The sequence below is a fragment of the Macaca thibetana genome, chromosome X, assembly GCF_024542745.1.
Source record: "Macaca thibetana thibetana isolate TM-01 chromosome X, ASM2454274v1, whole genome shotgun sequence".
Lineage (NCBI taxonomy): Eukaryota > Metazoa > Chordata > Mammalia > Primates > Cercopithecidae > Macaca > Macaca thibetana.
This window is the reverse complement of record NC_065598.1, coordinates 12,316,982-12,334,364: the sequence shown is the minus strand read 5'-3', so window position 1 is coordinate 12,334,364 and position 17,383 is coordinate 12,316,982. Positions and strand designations below refer to the sequence as shown.

At 40.1% G+C, this 17,383-nt stretch overlaps 1 protein-coding gene across 1 annotated transcript; it reads right to left on the bottom strand.

Moving 5' to 3' along the window:
- Positions 1-11,298: 11,298 nt before the first annotated feature.
- On the bottom strand, positions 11,299-11,697 carry LOC126946671 (cytochrome c oxidase subunit 7C, mitochondrial-like). Its single transcript, XM_050777281.1, has one exon. It carries the CDS (start codon positions 11,614-11,616, stop codon positions 11,425-11,427), a length of 192 nt encoding a protein of 63 aa, XP_050633238.1. The 5' UTR covers positions 11,617-11,697; the 3' UTR covers positions 11,299-11,424.
- Between the last annotated feature and the right edge of the window lie 5,686 nt (positions 11,698-17,383).

Genomic DNA, 17,383 nt, shown 5'->3' with positions numbered 1-17,383 from the left:
TCCCATCCTAAGACTGTTGATTCTGTTTGCCAAATCTGGACTTCTCTCCATCGCCATGGCCACCAGGCAGCCCCTGCATCAGCCTCCTTGAACCCTCAAGGAGGGCTCTCTTCTAAAGATCTTTGTCTCCCTCTAATCCCTTTCTATACCACAATCAGAATGATTTTTTACATTTTTTATTATTTTATTTTATTTATTTATTTTCTTGGAGATGGAGTCTCGCTCTGTCACCCAGGCTGGAGTGCAATGGTGCGATCTCGGCTCACTGCAACCTCTGCCTCCTGGAATGAAGCCATTCTCCTGCCTCAGCCTCCCAAGTAGCTGGGATTACAGGTGCCTGCCACCATGTCCAGCTAATTTTTGTATTTTTAGTAGACACGGGGTTTTGCCATGTTATCCAGGCTTGTCTCAAACTCCTGACCTCAGGTGATCCACCCGCCTCAGCCTCCCAAAGTGCTGGGATTACAAGCATGAGCCACCGCGCCCAGTGTGACTTTTTTTTTTTTTTTTTTAATCAAAGCTAATGAATTACTCTTCTCCTTAAAACCTGTAGATGGCCTCCCATAATACTCGTTAATTGGCCCTGCTTAACCCTCCGAGTTCATATCACCTTCCCCCACTGACCTTCAGCTTCTCTCCTCTCCTTTCTAAGATGCACAGAACCTGTCTGGCCATGGGAACTTTGCACATGCACCTTGCTCTCTCAGAAAACTCAAGATGGCTCCTCTATCACAGGCTTGGTTCATTTAATCTTTTAGTCTCAGTTTACAAAGATCACTTCTTTAACTTCCCTCTACACAACAATTCTCTGTCCTCCCCCAACCCCCAGCTCAGTTTTCTTGATCTCATTACTCTGTCTGTTGATTGCCCTCATAGTATTTATCTTCATCTGTAATGATCAATTTGCTGCCTTTAGTTGCATGTTGAATATCTTTGCCATTGGTGACTAGAACATAAATAACGTTAGGTCAGGGATTGGATCAGTCCTGGTCATAGCTTTATCCTCAGAGTCTAGCACAGAGCTAGCCAGACAACAAATACATGCAGCTTTGTGGGTCAGCTATAGGGTCTTTGTTACAACTACACAAGTCTTCAATGGTAGCACAAGTAAATGATTGGGTGCGGTGTGTTCCAATAAAACTTTGTTTATAGACATGAAATTTAAATTTCATTTAATCTTAATGTGCCATGAAATATTCTTTTGGTTTTTTTCCCCCAGCCATTCAAAAATGTAAAAACCATTATTCGCTTGAAAGTTGTATAGAAACAAAGCTTCTGTGATTTGGCCTTAAGTAGTTTGTCAATCCCTCATCTAGCATATTGCTTGGCAGAGTCTCATAATTTTTTCAAATAAAGAAGGCATGCAAGCAAGAACTTCAAAATTAGAAATATTCTCCAACCGATTTTCCTTATATTAGAAATCAACGTGAACCATGCAGATAGCAACCAAGAGTTCATTAATATCTGGCATCTTCCTAAACACCCACTTCTCTTTACGTTGTGCAGACAAAGTCACTCTCATAAATAACCCAGATATGGAAAGGAATTAGTATTCAGTGACTCTCAGAAACTTTTTAGAGTAATAAGGAATAACTCTAACAAAGCATGCCTTTCTGTTCATTGTATAATAAGGTACACACACACACATACACACACACACACACACACACACAGAGCTAACTTTTTCAATTCTACCATTGGTTTTTTTGTTCTCTGGATTCTGAATTATCTCAACCTTTTTCTTCTCTTCCCTGAGAATACTGAGGCACTTTTCCTTCAAGAAACTGGTAGTAAACCAGAGAATAGTGTTTGCATGTATGTGTTCTTAGTTTTCTTATTCTTGACTTAGATCTTTACCACCATTTTCTGTTCCCACCATCATCAAGTCTTTAGGACTGTGATGGTAACACTGTTTCTCTTTATTCTCCTACCTTCAGTATCTTTTGCTCCCCACGGATCAGAGGTGTCAGCTAAAAAAATACAAATTGCTTATTCTACCTAATTAATTTAGCCAAGGTAGTAGAGAAATGTTGAAATCAATATTTTATTGGTGTTTATTTTTTTTAAAAAACTGTTTATTTCAAAAGCTAGTGTTTTTTTTTTTAAAAAAAGAGAAAACGAATAATTTTTGAAAACATTTTTTTTTTCTTTGAAAACAGACCTCTAAAGGAGGTGAAAGAGTTTGGCATGTACTTTCTGATGGCTTATCATATATAAGAATCTGATTGATGACCATAGATTTTTAACCAAAAAAAGTTCTTTTCCATGAATGCCAACTTACCATAACAACTATCTACATATCAGTTCTCAAAAGCATGACGTAATTTTCTCGATCTTTTAAAAGAAGAATTATGTGACCTTATTCAGGCTTGAAAAAGCCTCAGCTCAAGTGTCTTTGGGGAAAAAGCCACACTTAGTAAATGATTAACTTGCTTGGCATTTCTTCAAGGTCACTCCGTCATAGATAAGAGGACTGTGCCAGCCACCATCAGGATTTTAAGATCAAGCACATTTCTCTCTACTATTTAGACCCTCATTTCCAGATACCTTAAAGGAAGCCAATGAGATACATTTAATAAACATTCATATTGTGTGAAATACAAATAAATATAAATTGTATCAGTTTAATATAGAAAAAGGTTGCTTGTTTATTCAATAATTGATGGGATCCCAAGAAGGGAACATGAGTTCCTACTGTGTGCCAAGCTCCTTGTCATAGATTCACCTTTCATTCCCACAATAACCCTGTCGGATAGTATTTCACTAGTACAGATAAGGAAACTGAGGCTCCTGGATAGTGATGCATCCAAGGTTACCTAGCAAGTAAGAAGTGTGCAAGGATCCAAACTCTCTGTTTTCTGTTTATAAGTTTGATTTTTCATATTGAAACACAGAAGATAATTGCTTACTCTTCTCTATTGGATAGGGCGAACTGTCCCTAGGGAACCAGTGGGTTTCTAGACATCTGATGATAGACCACGGGTGACAATAAATATATTTACAACTGGAATGGGAGTAAAATTAACATAAAAATCAATACACATATAAAATTATAAACGTCCTCCCTCTTATTCTCTAAACTGAGCTATACCAATCCAAAACTGCTTACCAAGTAATCTAAGTTGTAACATATTGCTCATTGAATATTCTAATAATTTCTAAATCATTTCTTGATTTTTAGAAATTGTTGCTGCTCTGTTTTGTTCGACACAGCTATGACCAGATGAATGATGCCTCTGTCTGAGCTATGATTTGATGCAAGGTGCCAAATCCAACTCATCCAATGATGTCCCCCTTAAATGGAGTGTCATTAGGGCCCCAATGCCAGCTCTTGGATTTGTTGCTGCTCAGGGGCCACCAGGATGAGTACCCAGGTCTCAGCTGGCTGAGCCTTTGTATATGAGAACTTTCTACATGGCATGGACTCCAGAACTATGGCTCTGCAAACCATGGGGCCACCAATGTCCCCTGATCCAGCCTGCTCTGTTCCCCCCTTCCGAACACCAGCGCTAGGCTCCCTACATTGGCACCACCCCCATGTCCCATGACCCACCTTTGAAGCTGTTAGAGGGTCATGTCCCATGACCTGTGCCATGTCCCACGGCCCGCCTTTGAAGCAGTCAGAGGTAACATCTTATCTAATCAGCAGAGAATATATGTTAAGAGTAACAATACTATTTTTCAGTGCTGAATTTACTTTCAGTTTCTGATGAACCAACAGCAAATTAATAAAAAATATTTTCCTGCCAATTTTCCTAGCTGGTATGTTAATATATTTAATATTTTTATAATTTTCTGAGTCACACAGCTACCAGAAGATCATATATCATCATTGGTCATCATGACATTCAGTGACATGGCAATTACCTTAAACTAACAAGTTCATATTATAATGCAAATTATAAGTTGTTTTTACCACTAGTAACAATTGCTATTTTACTATTTACTGATTCATATAGAAATACATACTTTTCAGGTTGAAACTTATAAAATCACTGATGTTCAACCATTTTTAACCTACAAAAACAGTAGTTTCATATGGTCCCACCAGATAGTTCTAACAACTTGAGTGGCAGTACTGGGTTATACCTGTGGAATATACTCTGATTTAGACAATTATACTTTTCTCTTCTTGGCCAGTGGTTCCCAGCCAAGGGGCAATTTTGCCTGCCAAGGGACATGTGACAATGTCTGGAGACATTTCTGTTTTTCACAGCTTGGGAATGTTACTGGCATCTAGTGGGAAGAGGTCAGGGTGCTGCTAAGACATCCTACAATGGATAGAACAGTTCCCACAACAAAGGATGATTCAGCCCCAAATGCCAATAGCACCAAGGTTGGGAAGCCCTGCTATAGGCAAATTGTACAGACTAAATGGCCACATGTGTATATGTGTCATTGTGGTTTAGAGTTCTCTCCCTTTCATTTTCATCTAGACCTTTATTTGTGCTTAACTTTTGCTTGTAAATACCTTGTATTTTGTTAACTGTGATCCTCAGCTGAGGGGAGGCTAATTTAAAATTAGCAGCTGGGAAAATAGTACACCATAGATGAGTAAAGAAACCTTACTGTGATTGATTTTACAACAACATTTAAGTAAAGAGAAAATAAATGAGCAATGTCATTGTCTACTCTCTCTACATGAAATTCAGGTTTGTAACAGTTTGCTCTCCTTTTCTTTCAGATTTTCACCTAAATCCTCCCCTCCCATACCCTCTGACTTGCTCACATTGGTTTACCGATTGCCTTAAGGTATCTCATTCTTTCTGGCATTTTTACTCCCCGCTCTTCTGTCCCCAATTCCATGCCTGGACCTAGTTGTGCATTCTTCTTTAGTTACTGTAAACTTACTATACTTACTATGGTGATGTTCACAGAGAACTTGCTTAATGTGTGTTTTATGATTTAATTGATGGGCCATATTTCACACATATAGTTCTATATAGTTTATTTTAACCTAAACTTTTTATTTTGGAATCCTTTTAGATCTGTAGAAAGGCTGCATAGATGGTGTAGTTTCTACATGTCTTTCACTTAGTCTCTCCCAATGTTAACCTCTTACACAACCACAACACATTTGTTGAAAGTATGAAACGAACATTGGTTCAATACTATTAATGGAACTCTAGACTTTATTTAGATTTTACTACTTAACCACTGTAGTCTTTTTTTCTGTTCCAGGATCCAATCCAGGATCCTACATTGCATGTAGCATAGAGGTTTATTTCTTTGATATTTCCTTTAAAGAAGAGTGTTTGAAAGAATGACATTGGTCTCAATTTCTATTTTGGGGAGAAATGCAACCCTGAAGAAAACATCATACTCTATGCCACACCCCAGCCTGTAGTGCGTCCCCCAGGCTGGAGTGCAGTGGCGCAATCTCGACTCACTGCGACCTCTGCCTCCCAGGTTCAAGCAATTCTCCTGCCTCAGCCTCCTGAGTAGCTAGGATTACAGGCATACACCACCACACGCGACCAATTTTTTTTTTTTTGTATTTTTAGGAGAGACAGGATTTTACCACGTTGGCCAGGCTAGTTTCAAACTCTTGACCTCAAGTGATCCGCCCATCTTGGCCTTCCAAAGTGCAGGGATTACAGGCATGAGCCACTGTGCCTGGCCAGGTTATTAACTTTTAAAATATAGAAAACTCCATATAAACACCAAATCTTGGACATCTCTTGAAAAACCAGAAGATCTGGGAACATAGATCCTGCCTGCACATGTAGCCATAGTTGTCTGCCTCTGGGTAGAGGCTGCCCCCTTTTCCCGGGGCAACATTCTCCTCTCTGCCATCTGCCCCAGTGGTCTCTATTTTCTGCCCATGGAAACCAAACGTCGATTGTCCTATCCTCAAGACTGTGCTTGGGTTTGCTGTTAGACCATGCCCTAAGCACACCTTTCCATTTGTTCTGTTGGCTCTTCTAGGTGTCTGATTTTGCTTGTATGCCTCTCAGCCTTAGGACTCATTTAAATTAGAGGGCAAATAGCTGCCTGTCTCCAATTAACCTGGGCCTACAATGCAGATCAGGGCGTGCATGGGGCTGGAGAAATTTAATTATCCTCCTGGAGAGGGAGTGTGCTTTTACTGTTGAAGAGAAAAAACCAAAGAGCATATCAAGTAGGTCTGTACAAATGTTGCCTTAAGATGGAGGCTATTCTGAAGCTCTTGATCCTGAACTAGGCTCAACAGAGCATGGCCGGCAGCGTTGAGGTCAGGGATAGAGACCCACGTAGTCAAAGGACTTGCACTCTTCCACATGGCAAAGTATCTGCTTCTTGCCTTGTATTTTAGAGAATTAAAGAAATTTACAATTTTAAAATGAATAATGCAGCCCTAAGAAAACAAGTAACAGTGGAATTGTCTAACTCTAGATTTATGTTTCAGATGCTGTTGGTTGGAAATTTTCTTTTTCATATAAATTGTAACCACATGTGGCTTGAGATTTGCTGGTTTAGCTTAACCTCCCAAATAATACTTATTTTAGAAATATGTTTATATTTCCATTTTCTTCTGGAGAAAGGTTTTTATTGTATCATCATTGTTTTGGTATTATTCTAATTTTTATTGTGCATTAAAAAAAACACATCTTATTTTATTTTTTGAGACAGGGTCTCACTCTGTTACCCAGGCTAGAGTATGGTGGTACGACCTCAGCTCACTGCAGCCTCTGTCTCCCAGGTTCAAGTGATTCTCCAGCCTTAGACTCCCGAGTAGCTGGAATCACAGGCACACATCACCACACCTGGCTAATTTTAGTATTTTTTTTGTAGAGATGGGATTTCACCATGTTGCCCAGGCTGGTCTCAAACTCATGAGCTCAAAGCCATTCACCCACCTTGGCCTTCCGAAGTGCTGGGATTACAAGTGTGTGCCACAGCGTCCAACCTATTGTGCATTTTTCCTATATTTTGGAAAAATTAAAGTATGGGAAGTGTATCGGTCTCATGGCAAAGCATCTGGAATGGAAAGAACTAGAACTTACTATTTTAACCTTTGGAAATAGAGCAACTTCCAGAGAACTTGTCTTTCTAAAAGTGAAGGAAATTTAAGAATATATTTCTTCTTGATCAGTTTATTGAGTGTGTGCTGAGAATCTGTATTGGTAATTTTTATTTTTGGAAAAAAAAACTTCCAAAACAATTTGGCAGTTTTGAATGAAAGATGACTGTATGCAAATCAAATGTTCAACTATTAATAAGTTAGTGTTTGAGGGCAATTACATTTCAAAGATGTAAAAATCAAAAGAAAAAATTGGGAAAAAGTTTGAAGAGAGAAATAAGGTGTTTTCTACAATATTTTCTTTCCATAACCCCAAACCTTTTAATAAAAGAGAGCAATTTGAATTGTGCCTGTTATTTAGAAAGATGATAAAATAGCCAGTCTCATATATATGTGTGTATATATATATATTATTTTATTTTATTTTATGTTCCGAGATACATGTGCAGAATGTGCAGGTTTGTTATATAAGTAAACGTGTGACAAGGTGGTTTGCTGCACCTATCAACCCATCACCTAGGTATTAAGCCCTGTATGCATTAGCTATCAATCCTGATGCTCTCTCTCCCACTGGCCAGTCATATATTATGATCCAGCTTTCTTCTGGGAAAAAAATTATAAAACTATACTTATCATATTTGGCTCTAATATGTTTTGCACCCATATTGTTCATTCCCCAAGCACTGTGCTAAGTATTCACATTTATTAATTCAATTAATCCTTATAAAAGCTGAAAAAGTATGAATTACTATCCCCATGTTACAGATGAATAAACTGAAGGGCAGAGAGAATAAGCAAGTTGATCGATAGCTGCTAAGTGGCAGAGCTGGGATTTAAACTTAGGTGTGTATGATCTTTCAAGCCTGTCAACTGAACTACTGCACACATTGCCCCTGCTGATTGCTATGGCGTTATGTCCTGTGATTCCTATGTGATAAGAAATAGGAGAGCAAAACTGTCTCTCTGGCTTCAGCCACCCCTGCTGTTGCCGTGAGAAGGAAGCAGGATTCAGGGGTCTCCCGGCCTCTGGTTTCTCTAGCACCCATGTCCTGACCAGATTTCAAAGGCTTGGAGTTGCAACTACATATTTTCGAATTTGTGTGTTTTTTATTTCCCTTCCTAAAGGGATTTGGGCCAGCTTGAAGATAAAAAACACAGAAACAAGCAAACTGGACATACTAACACAAGATTAAAAAGACCAGGTGGATTTAAAATAATTACATTAGAAAGTCAAGTTAGGGCCAGGCACAGTGGCTCACGCCTGTAATCTCAGCACTTTAGGAGGCTGAAGCGGGTGGATCACTTGAGGTCAGGAGTTTACGATCAGCCAGACCAACACAGAGAAACCCCATGTCTACTAAAAATACAAAATTAGCCGGGCGTGGTGGTGCACACCTGTAATCCCAGCTACTTGGGAGGTTGAGGCAGGAGAATCGCTTGAACCCAGGAGGCGGATGTTGCAGTGAATTGAGATCACGCCATTGCACTCCAGCCTGGGTAACAAGAGCGAAACTCCGTCTCAAAAAAGAAACAAACGCCAAGTTAGAAGTGAACATTTGAAACCCCAAAGAGTGCCGATGTTCTAGGCAGCCAAGAGAAGCAGAGAAGGAAAAAGTAATCTATGTGATACCCGGTGGTGGTGGTGGTGTTGGGGGATACTGACAGACTCGGGATTTTTTTTTTTAGTTTTATTTTTGTTATTATTATTTGGTATTTTTAGCAGAGACAGAGTTTCACCATATTGGTCAGGTTGGTTTTGAACTGCTGGTCTCAGCCTCCCAAAGTGCTGGGGTTACAGGTATGAGCCACTGCACCTGGCCAGACTCGGGATTTTGAAAGATGGCTTTTAGCATTTGCTGAAGAGCTAGTTGCAGTAGGAAATGTAAGGACTACCCGCCATGATGAGTTTAGCACCTCTCTTCCTCACGGATCCATTTTTATGAGTTCTCTATTCTGTATGAAGGTAAGCAATCCAATTGGACCAAGACCCCCTTCTCTCCCAAGGAGCTGCGTGTGATCCCCAGCTGAGGAGAGGCTTGCACTCGCAAGTAAATACACTTCGAAGGTGATTTGAAACACAATACTGATCAGATATTTCAGAAGAGGTCAAACATGAATGTGAATACAAGCGGAATCAGCATTTGCTCAGAAGAATAAAGGCAAGTATGATACTGAAGGTTCATAAAGGGTCAGGGAGTAAACACAAACATTACGTACTTTCTGTTAGCTGAGTTTTTCAAGTTTAGGGTACAAGACATGAAGGTCTCTTGAGTACGGATGAGTTTTTAAAAAAACAAATCTTTTTAAAAAATGTTCTCAGAGAAAGTATTTTTAAAAACAAAAGAAAGATATGAATTTTATATGACTTGAAAAATGACCTAGAACCAGCACAAAGCTATCCCAGGAGAAACAGCACTGGCTTTGAAGTGATAAATGTTAGGTTTGGCTGTGGGGTGTTTCATGACAGAGCTGATGGGTCACCAGCACTCATGTTAGAAACACAAGTGAAGGCAGGCATCTCTATTTCTTCTGCCACACCTAGCACCAGAGCAGTCCCACCTTGTTGCATAAATGAAGGGCTATGATTCACATTACCGTCCACATGGTGTGTGTCTCCTGAAGTTGTACAGTGCACAACCTGTGTACCTGTACACAGCAACCCTGAGAGAGGGGCATCTCTTTGGGTTTTGAAAAGTTTCTCTTTCTGTTTTATTGTCTGCTGGATGGGCAAGTATAAAAATGTAAAACCAATGGCTTGGATAAGTATTTCAGTGTGCTTAGCTTCGACCCAAAAACGATTGCTGAAGAAGATGAATATAGAATTGAATTTTTAAATGGAATAATGTAAAATATAGAAAATGGGTTGGTTATCTTCAAAAATTCCGTGGTGATTCTTTTCTTAGAGAAAGGAAGCTTTGCTGGACGCAGTGGCTAACGCCTGTAATCCCCACACTTTGGGAGGCCAAAGGAAGTGGATCGCTTGAGCCCAGGAGCTCGAGACCAGCCTGGGTAACATGGGACCTAAGAAAATAGTAGATATGGGGTCTCTACAAAAAATCAATAAATGAAGCGGGAGGATCTCTTGAGCCTACGGAAAGAGGCTGCAATGAGCCGTAATTGCGCGACTGCACTTTCACCTGGGTGACAGAGTGAGCCCTTGCCTCAAAAAAAAAAAAAAAAAAAGGCTTCTACGAAGTAAATAATCGTTTTATATAGAAATATATTAGAAAAATTCGGATATGTCTACATTCAATTTGCATGAATGGCATTGCAGTGCATGGATCCCAGGTCTGTGAGTGGAAAGCACACGCGGAGGGCGCTGCTGTTGCCACTGCATACCCAAGAGCCCACTCAGACCTTCCAGCAGAGGGCGCAGTGCGGCCTCTGTTGTGGACAGCTGTGCCGCTTTAAGGAAATGAGAGCCTCTGTCTCTGTCTTTAGAAAGCAGAGGTAATTAATCAGTGGGGGCACTGTGTGGGGAATGGGGCTTTAGTCCCCCATACTCTTGGTCAGCTTCCCCACCCCAGTCACCTCAAGCAACCATATAATATAGGGAAGAGGGCAGGCTTGCTGTGCCAATGTAGCTCCCAGATGACTTCCCAACCTTTCTGGAAATTTAGGAGCCACCAGGGAAATTATTTTATTTATCGCACAGGGATTATTCTTACTTATAATCCTAATGCACAAGGATTAGATGAGTTAATCTAGGCCAAAATGCTCTTGTAAACTGCTCATGTAAGATACCATTGCACGGATGTAAATGCTAGATACTCATAGTCCCATGATCCCCATACATGACTGTGTATTTGAATCTGGGAGCTTCAAAAATACTGATGCCTGGGCCACTCCCAGGGATTGTGATTTAACTGGCATGCAATGTGGTCTGGGCTTTGGAATCTAAATGATCTCCAGGTGATTATAAATATGCAGCCAAATTTGGGAAACTCTGCTGTAGTCCATTTCTCCCCTTCTCTCAAGGTAAGCCTATTGTTGGCCCCTTTTGTCTGTGTAATGATAATGATGATGACCACGATGATGACGATCATGAGTGTACATAGAATAATTCACCATACTTGGCCCTTCTGAGATTTCTCTTTGAAGAGATCCCTACTGGATTATAACACACTGACAATAGAGCTTAGCCATAAATATCATAGGATGTCTGCTTTCTTTCATTTCTTTGTATGTCATATACCATATCTTGAAACTGTTGGTTGAACTACATTTCACTTTTGCATTAAATATTTCTGAGTATTGGCTCTACATTAGGCATTGTTCACTTTTTAATTTTTTTCTTCATGTCATAAGTTTATTGACAAACATATCTAGTATGCCATATGAGTTCGAGTTTGATCCATTTCCAGAGGCTGCACCTCTTAAAATGCTCTTCATATCTGTTAAATGGATGAACTGAAACATCCTTATGTTTTAAGCAGTTGGTGTCTTGCTATAAGGAAGGGTGTAGCAAATGCAGATCCAAAGTACAAACACATCTTAGCTAGTAACCACCACTTGTTTTCCACTGAAAATGGCAAATTCTTCCCAGGGCCCTCCTCATAGTGGCTCCTATGGACCACAGAGGTGGTGAACCTCCAGATGCTCAGGCCCAACATAGTGCTGCTGGAAGCTCTGCGAAAGGCGCAGAGACCGAGGACGGATGAAATGGCAGCACCTCACCAAGACCTTGTTTTCACCTACATTAGGCATTGTTAAAAAAACATTTCAAGGATCCGATATTTGAGTCCTCGGCAAATATTGGCGTGTTCAGAGATGTGTTATTAATTTGGCCACTAGATGGCAGGACTTTGTAAATCATTATGAATACAAAACAAAGCCCATAATAAAATTCTTAATATAAAAACAAATAAATGGCTCCCAGGTGAAGATGGAGCAGGCTTAGGTAGTATTCTAAGGGAAGTGCAGTTTATCTTTGATGGCCTCGAAAGTCCCCTTTATCCAGTCTGTTTGGGTAGCTCCAGGGCTATCAGGACCACCTGCCCCCACATTGGTACATGTGCTCTCTGCTTCACTCCTGAGCTCTCGGTCTCTCCTGGTGATCAGGAAGGGCTGGACAGCAAACCAAATGGTAGACCATATGGATTATGCTAATTTCAGGCCAACTGATGCAAGACTGGGGAGAGTGAATTTTTGCTTTTCCCCATCCATAGTTTCTTCCAGGCAATAGTGCAAATAGAAGAACCAGGAAGGAAAGGTGGGTATGCTGCTGCAGGATTTATAACTCATGCTGACCCCATCAGGGGAGGAAGCCACAGGCCTGTGGGACTCTAGATGATCAGGTGCACTGGCTTGGGTGTACAAACCGCACCAGCTGGGATTCAGGTTGTCTTCAGATTTAAACTATTACAGGTATGCAAGATAAAGGTATTTAGAGTCATCCCAGACTATTACCTGTTAGTGCTTGCAGGTGACTATGTATTTTTCTACAACTATTTGTTAAAAAATGTTTAGCTTCAGGTCAGGTAAGCCCTCTTCCTAAGCCTGAGTCCTTGGGGACACTATGCCCAGTTTATGCCACAACTAAAATACCCACACCCTAATTTTCAGCCCACTGTTATAGATCAAAACTGCTCTTCAATAGTAATGACTGCAAGTGTTTTTGATATAGTTAGGTGGATAAAAGACCTCTGTAGGACACCTGTCTGTCTCATTCCCACTTTCCAATGGAGAAAAGATGTCAGCGATAACAATGGAATGTTGCTTTGCAAGCGTTTTTGGCTATAAACCTCAGTCTTTAGCAATAAAGATGGTGAAGATCACGAACATTCATCTACCCCTTCCCCAGGCCCATGGCCACACATGTGAAAATGTGTTTGGAAGCTGAAGAAAATATACTGAGCTTGTTACTTGAAGATGTACAGAAAATATTGTTTTAAAATAGTTCATCAAGCCAGGCATGGTGGTTTGTGCCTGTAATCCCAGCTACACGGGAGGCTGGGGCAGGAGGATCACTTGAGCCCAGGAGTTCAAATCTAGCCTGGCCAATATAGTGAGACTTCCATTTCTAAAAAATAAAAATAAACAAATATAAAGTTCATTATATGTTTCCTGATTTTTCAAATCGCTGTAAATTTCCCAGTTGCCTTCACAGTTAGGTGCCAGTGTGTGGCTGAGTTCTAGCCAGTAGAATTCGAACAGATGTGGCATTAAACCTCACATACTCCTCCATAACTTTCCCCTCTTCCTGGTGGCTGGTAGGATAATGACTAGAGTATTCTGGGAAGCCCAATTTTGAAGATGGCAGAGCCACCATCAGCCTGGGCCTCTGAATGACCATGTGAAACAGAGCCCTTCTCTTCCCTCCCCCTTACTTTATACACCAACTCCCTTCCCCAACTTCTATCCCTTCGAAGTGGTATGTGAATCAGAAACTTCTCTGTGTGTGAGCCATTACATTTTTGGTTCTACTTGTCACAGTGCTTTAGGTTGTAACAAAGGACGTGCATGATTCACATTGGAACTCTCCATCTTAGGCACCTTAAACCCTGCTTTAGGAAGATGATAGACCCCCCTGATTGGCAAATACATACTTGGTTTGATGAAATAACTGACAACAAGCTAGCGTAACACTTTACAATTGAAAGCAATTGAAAATCACATTCAAGGCAATGTTGACTGTGTACTCCAGTGTTCTTGAAAAGTTTAGGAATTTCAGCTGCATGCAGGTTTTATGGTTCACAGATTTCATTGTAGAATGCTGAATTAGAACTCTCGGTGAACCCTAGTCACATGCCTGTTTTAAGTCATGAATACCTTACTTTACTAAACTAAGTAATGTTTTATAACCTGCCTGGATGGAAAGCCATTTAAATACAGTGATAGATTAATAAGAGATAACCGTGTGGAAATGGGGGAAATCAGTGACCTGGGTCATACTCCTAGATTTCCCACTACCTTCAGGCCATGGACAAGTTATTAGATTGGTATAAAAGTAACTGCGGTTTTTGCCATTACTTTCAATTCATACTTCACCTCCCTGAACCTGAGTCTTCTCTCCTAAAACAATGCAGTTGGAGGTGATTTCTTTCAGCTCTAACATTTTATCATTCTATAGTCATTATTTTTTTCCTTTTTGCTCTTTTAGAATTTAGTTTTTATTTCTAACAGTTAAACACGGATGGTTTAAAACAGGGATTAGCAAACCTTTTCTGTAAAAGGCCAGATAGTAAATATTGTAGGCTTTGCGGGTCACACAGACTCTGTGGCAACTATCCAACTCTGCCATTCTCATGGGAAAGCAGTCATAGACAACACCTAAATAAATGGACGTGGCTGTGTTCCAGTAAAAGTTGATTTGCAAAGATAGGCAGCTGGCTCACTGGCCATAATTTGCTGACCCCTGTTATACAGGGCCAGGTGTCTTCCTGCTAGGACCTACTGCAGCCATTAGCAATAATTTCCTGCACTGTACCTCCCCACCCCCACCCTCTGTGGCTCCAGTTTTTCCTCCCTGGATATAACCACTTTTTTTTCTAATTAACCTCCATATCTCTCAATAACATGTATACAGAACAATTTCTGCCCAGAAAGCTTGCTCAGGTTTAGCAAGCCCTCCAAACGATTCACATTAAAATTTTAAAGACATGCTCCAGAGAATTTTTTCACATTATTGTAAATATATATATATATATATTTAAGTTTGCTTTTTTCTTAAGCCCAGTACTTCTGTTACTAGCCCTACCTTTATCACCAGTTCCAAAGTTTGGCTGGCACCATATCTTCCTCTTTATTTTGGACTCCTTAATTTGGAGGCAGGGGTTGGGGGGAAGCCTGTCATCCAGTAGCCTCCTGAGGAATGGTAGTTGGGAAATACATTTTTGAGGTTCTGCAAGTCTGAAAATGTTTCAAGCATACTTTCACACTTAACTCAAAACTTGGCTGACGGTAGAGTTCTTGATTGGAGACAGTTTTGCTTCACAATGTTAAAGTCTTTATTCTATATACTTGTAGTTTCCATTGTTTCTGTTGAGAGATTCAAAGCATTTCAAATCCTGTAATAAGATTGTTTCTTCCTCAGTTTTCCTCTCAGGAAGCTTCTCTGAGCTTCTCTTTGACCCTAGCATGTGTCTCAGTGTGGTTCGATTTTCATCCATTGTATTAGTGACTCGGGGACCCTTCCAATTATGCCTTCAATTCTGGGATAGTTTCTTGATTTATTTCTGTGACAGTTTCCTTCCCTGCATTTTTTCCTGCCTTCTTTTTCTGGGACTTCTCCCACTTAGTCGTTGGCCCGCCCGCCTGGAGTGATACTTTTTTTTTCTATTTTTCATTTCTTTATCTTTGTGCTCTAGTCTCTGAGAGAATCCTCAACTTTTTGTTCTATTGAGTTTTTCATTTCTGTGTTCATTAATGTGAAACCGTACGAAATTGCCAATATTTGATGATTTTTAATCTTACAAAATGGCAATCTCATAATTTCCAAAAGCATGCTCTTAATTCCTGATTTTTCTTTTACAATATTTTGATAGCATCCAGTTCTCATTTCATGGATGTAATATCTTCTCTTATCTCTCTGAGAATAAATTAATGGTAGATTTTTTGAATGGTTTCATCTTCCTGTGTAGCCTTTTTTCTCAGTTCCTTTTTTCTGTCTAATTGTTTTGTTCTGTGCCTTTCGCATTAGAAATTTTTCTCAGATGATGATAATATCAAATTGTAAAAGCGAACGTTTCAATAGCACTTACTCTCTGGCAGAAACACTTTTAAATGTTTCATGCATGTGGACTCATTTCATCTTAGCTACAATCCCAAGTGGGCTTTTAGAGATGAGAAAACTGAGCCTCAGATGTTGAAGCTGTCTGCCAATATTTTAAGATGTGGCACCAAAGAGGGCCGAAAGCTCTGTGCCAGTGAATGGAGCTTGTCAACTGTGGGTTTCACTGAGAGCAATGGAGCCCCCTGTGGTGGGCAGAATAATGGCTCCAAAAGTATCCACACCCTAATCTCTGGAACCGGTGAATATGTTACCTTACATGGCAAAAGGGGACTTTGCACATGTGATGAAGCTAAGGACTTTGAGATAGGGAGCATAGCCTGGATTACCCAGGTGGGCCTTAAGTAATCACAAGGGTCCTTATAAATGAAAGAGATGGGCAGAAGAGTCCAAATCAGAGAAGGGGATGTGAGGATGAAAGCAGAGGTTAGGATGGGCCAAGAAATGCAGGCCACTTCTGGAAACCAGAAAAGGTGAGAAAATGTATTCTTCCCTGGAGCCTCCAGAATGAATATAGCCCTACTGACATCTTGATTTTATCCTTTTAAAAATTCCATTTTTAAAGTTTATTATTATTATTATTATACTTTAAGTTCTGGGGTACATATGCAGAGGGTGCAGATTTGTTACATACGTATACACATGCCATGGTGGTTTGCTGCACCCATCAACCCATCGCCTACATTAGGTATTCCTCCTAATGCTATCCCTCCCCTAGCCTGCCATCCCCGACAGGCCCTGGTGTGTAATGTTCCTCTCCCTGTGTCCATGTGTTCTTATTGATCGACTCCCACTTATGAGTGAGAACATGTGGTGTTTGGTTTTCTGTTTCTGTGTTAGTTTGCTGAGAATGATGGTTTCCAGCATCATCCATGTCCCTGCAAAGGACATTAACTTATCCTTTTTTATGGCTGCATAGTATTCCATAATGTGTATGTGCCACATTTTCTTTACCCAGTCTATCATTGATGGGCATTTCAGTTGGTTCCAAGTCTTTGCTATTGTGAACAGTGCCACAATAAACATATGTGTGCATGTGTCTTTATAGTAGAATGATTTATAATCCTCTGGGTATATACCCAGTAATGGGATTGCTGGGTCAAATGGTATTTCTAGTTCTAGATCCTTGAGGAATCACCACACTGTCTTCCACAATGGTTGAACTAATTTACACTCCCATCAACGGTGTAAAAGCGTTCCTTTTTCTCCACATCCTCTCCAGCATGTGTTGTTTCCTGACTTTTTAATGATCACCATTCTAACTGGCATGAGATGGTATCTCATTGTGGTTTTGATTTGCATTTCTCTAATGACCAGTGATGATTAGCTTTTTTTCATATGTTTGTTGGCTACATAAATGTCTTCTTTTGAGAAGCGTTTGTTCATATCCTTTGCCCACTTTTTGATGGGGTTGTTTTTGTCTTGTAAATTTGTTTAAGGTCTTTGTAGATTCTGGGTATTAGCCCTTTGTCAGATGGATAGATTGCAAAAATTTTCTCCCATTCTGTAAGCTGCCTGTTCACTCTGATGATAGTTTCTTTTGCTGTGCAGAAGCTCTTTAATTTAATCAGATCCCATTTATCAAATGTGGCTTTTGTTGCCATTGCTTTTGGTGTTTTAGTCATGAAGTCTTTGCCCATGCCTATGTC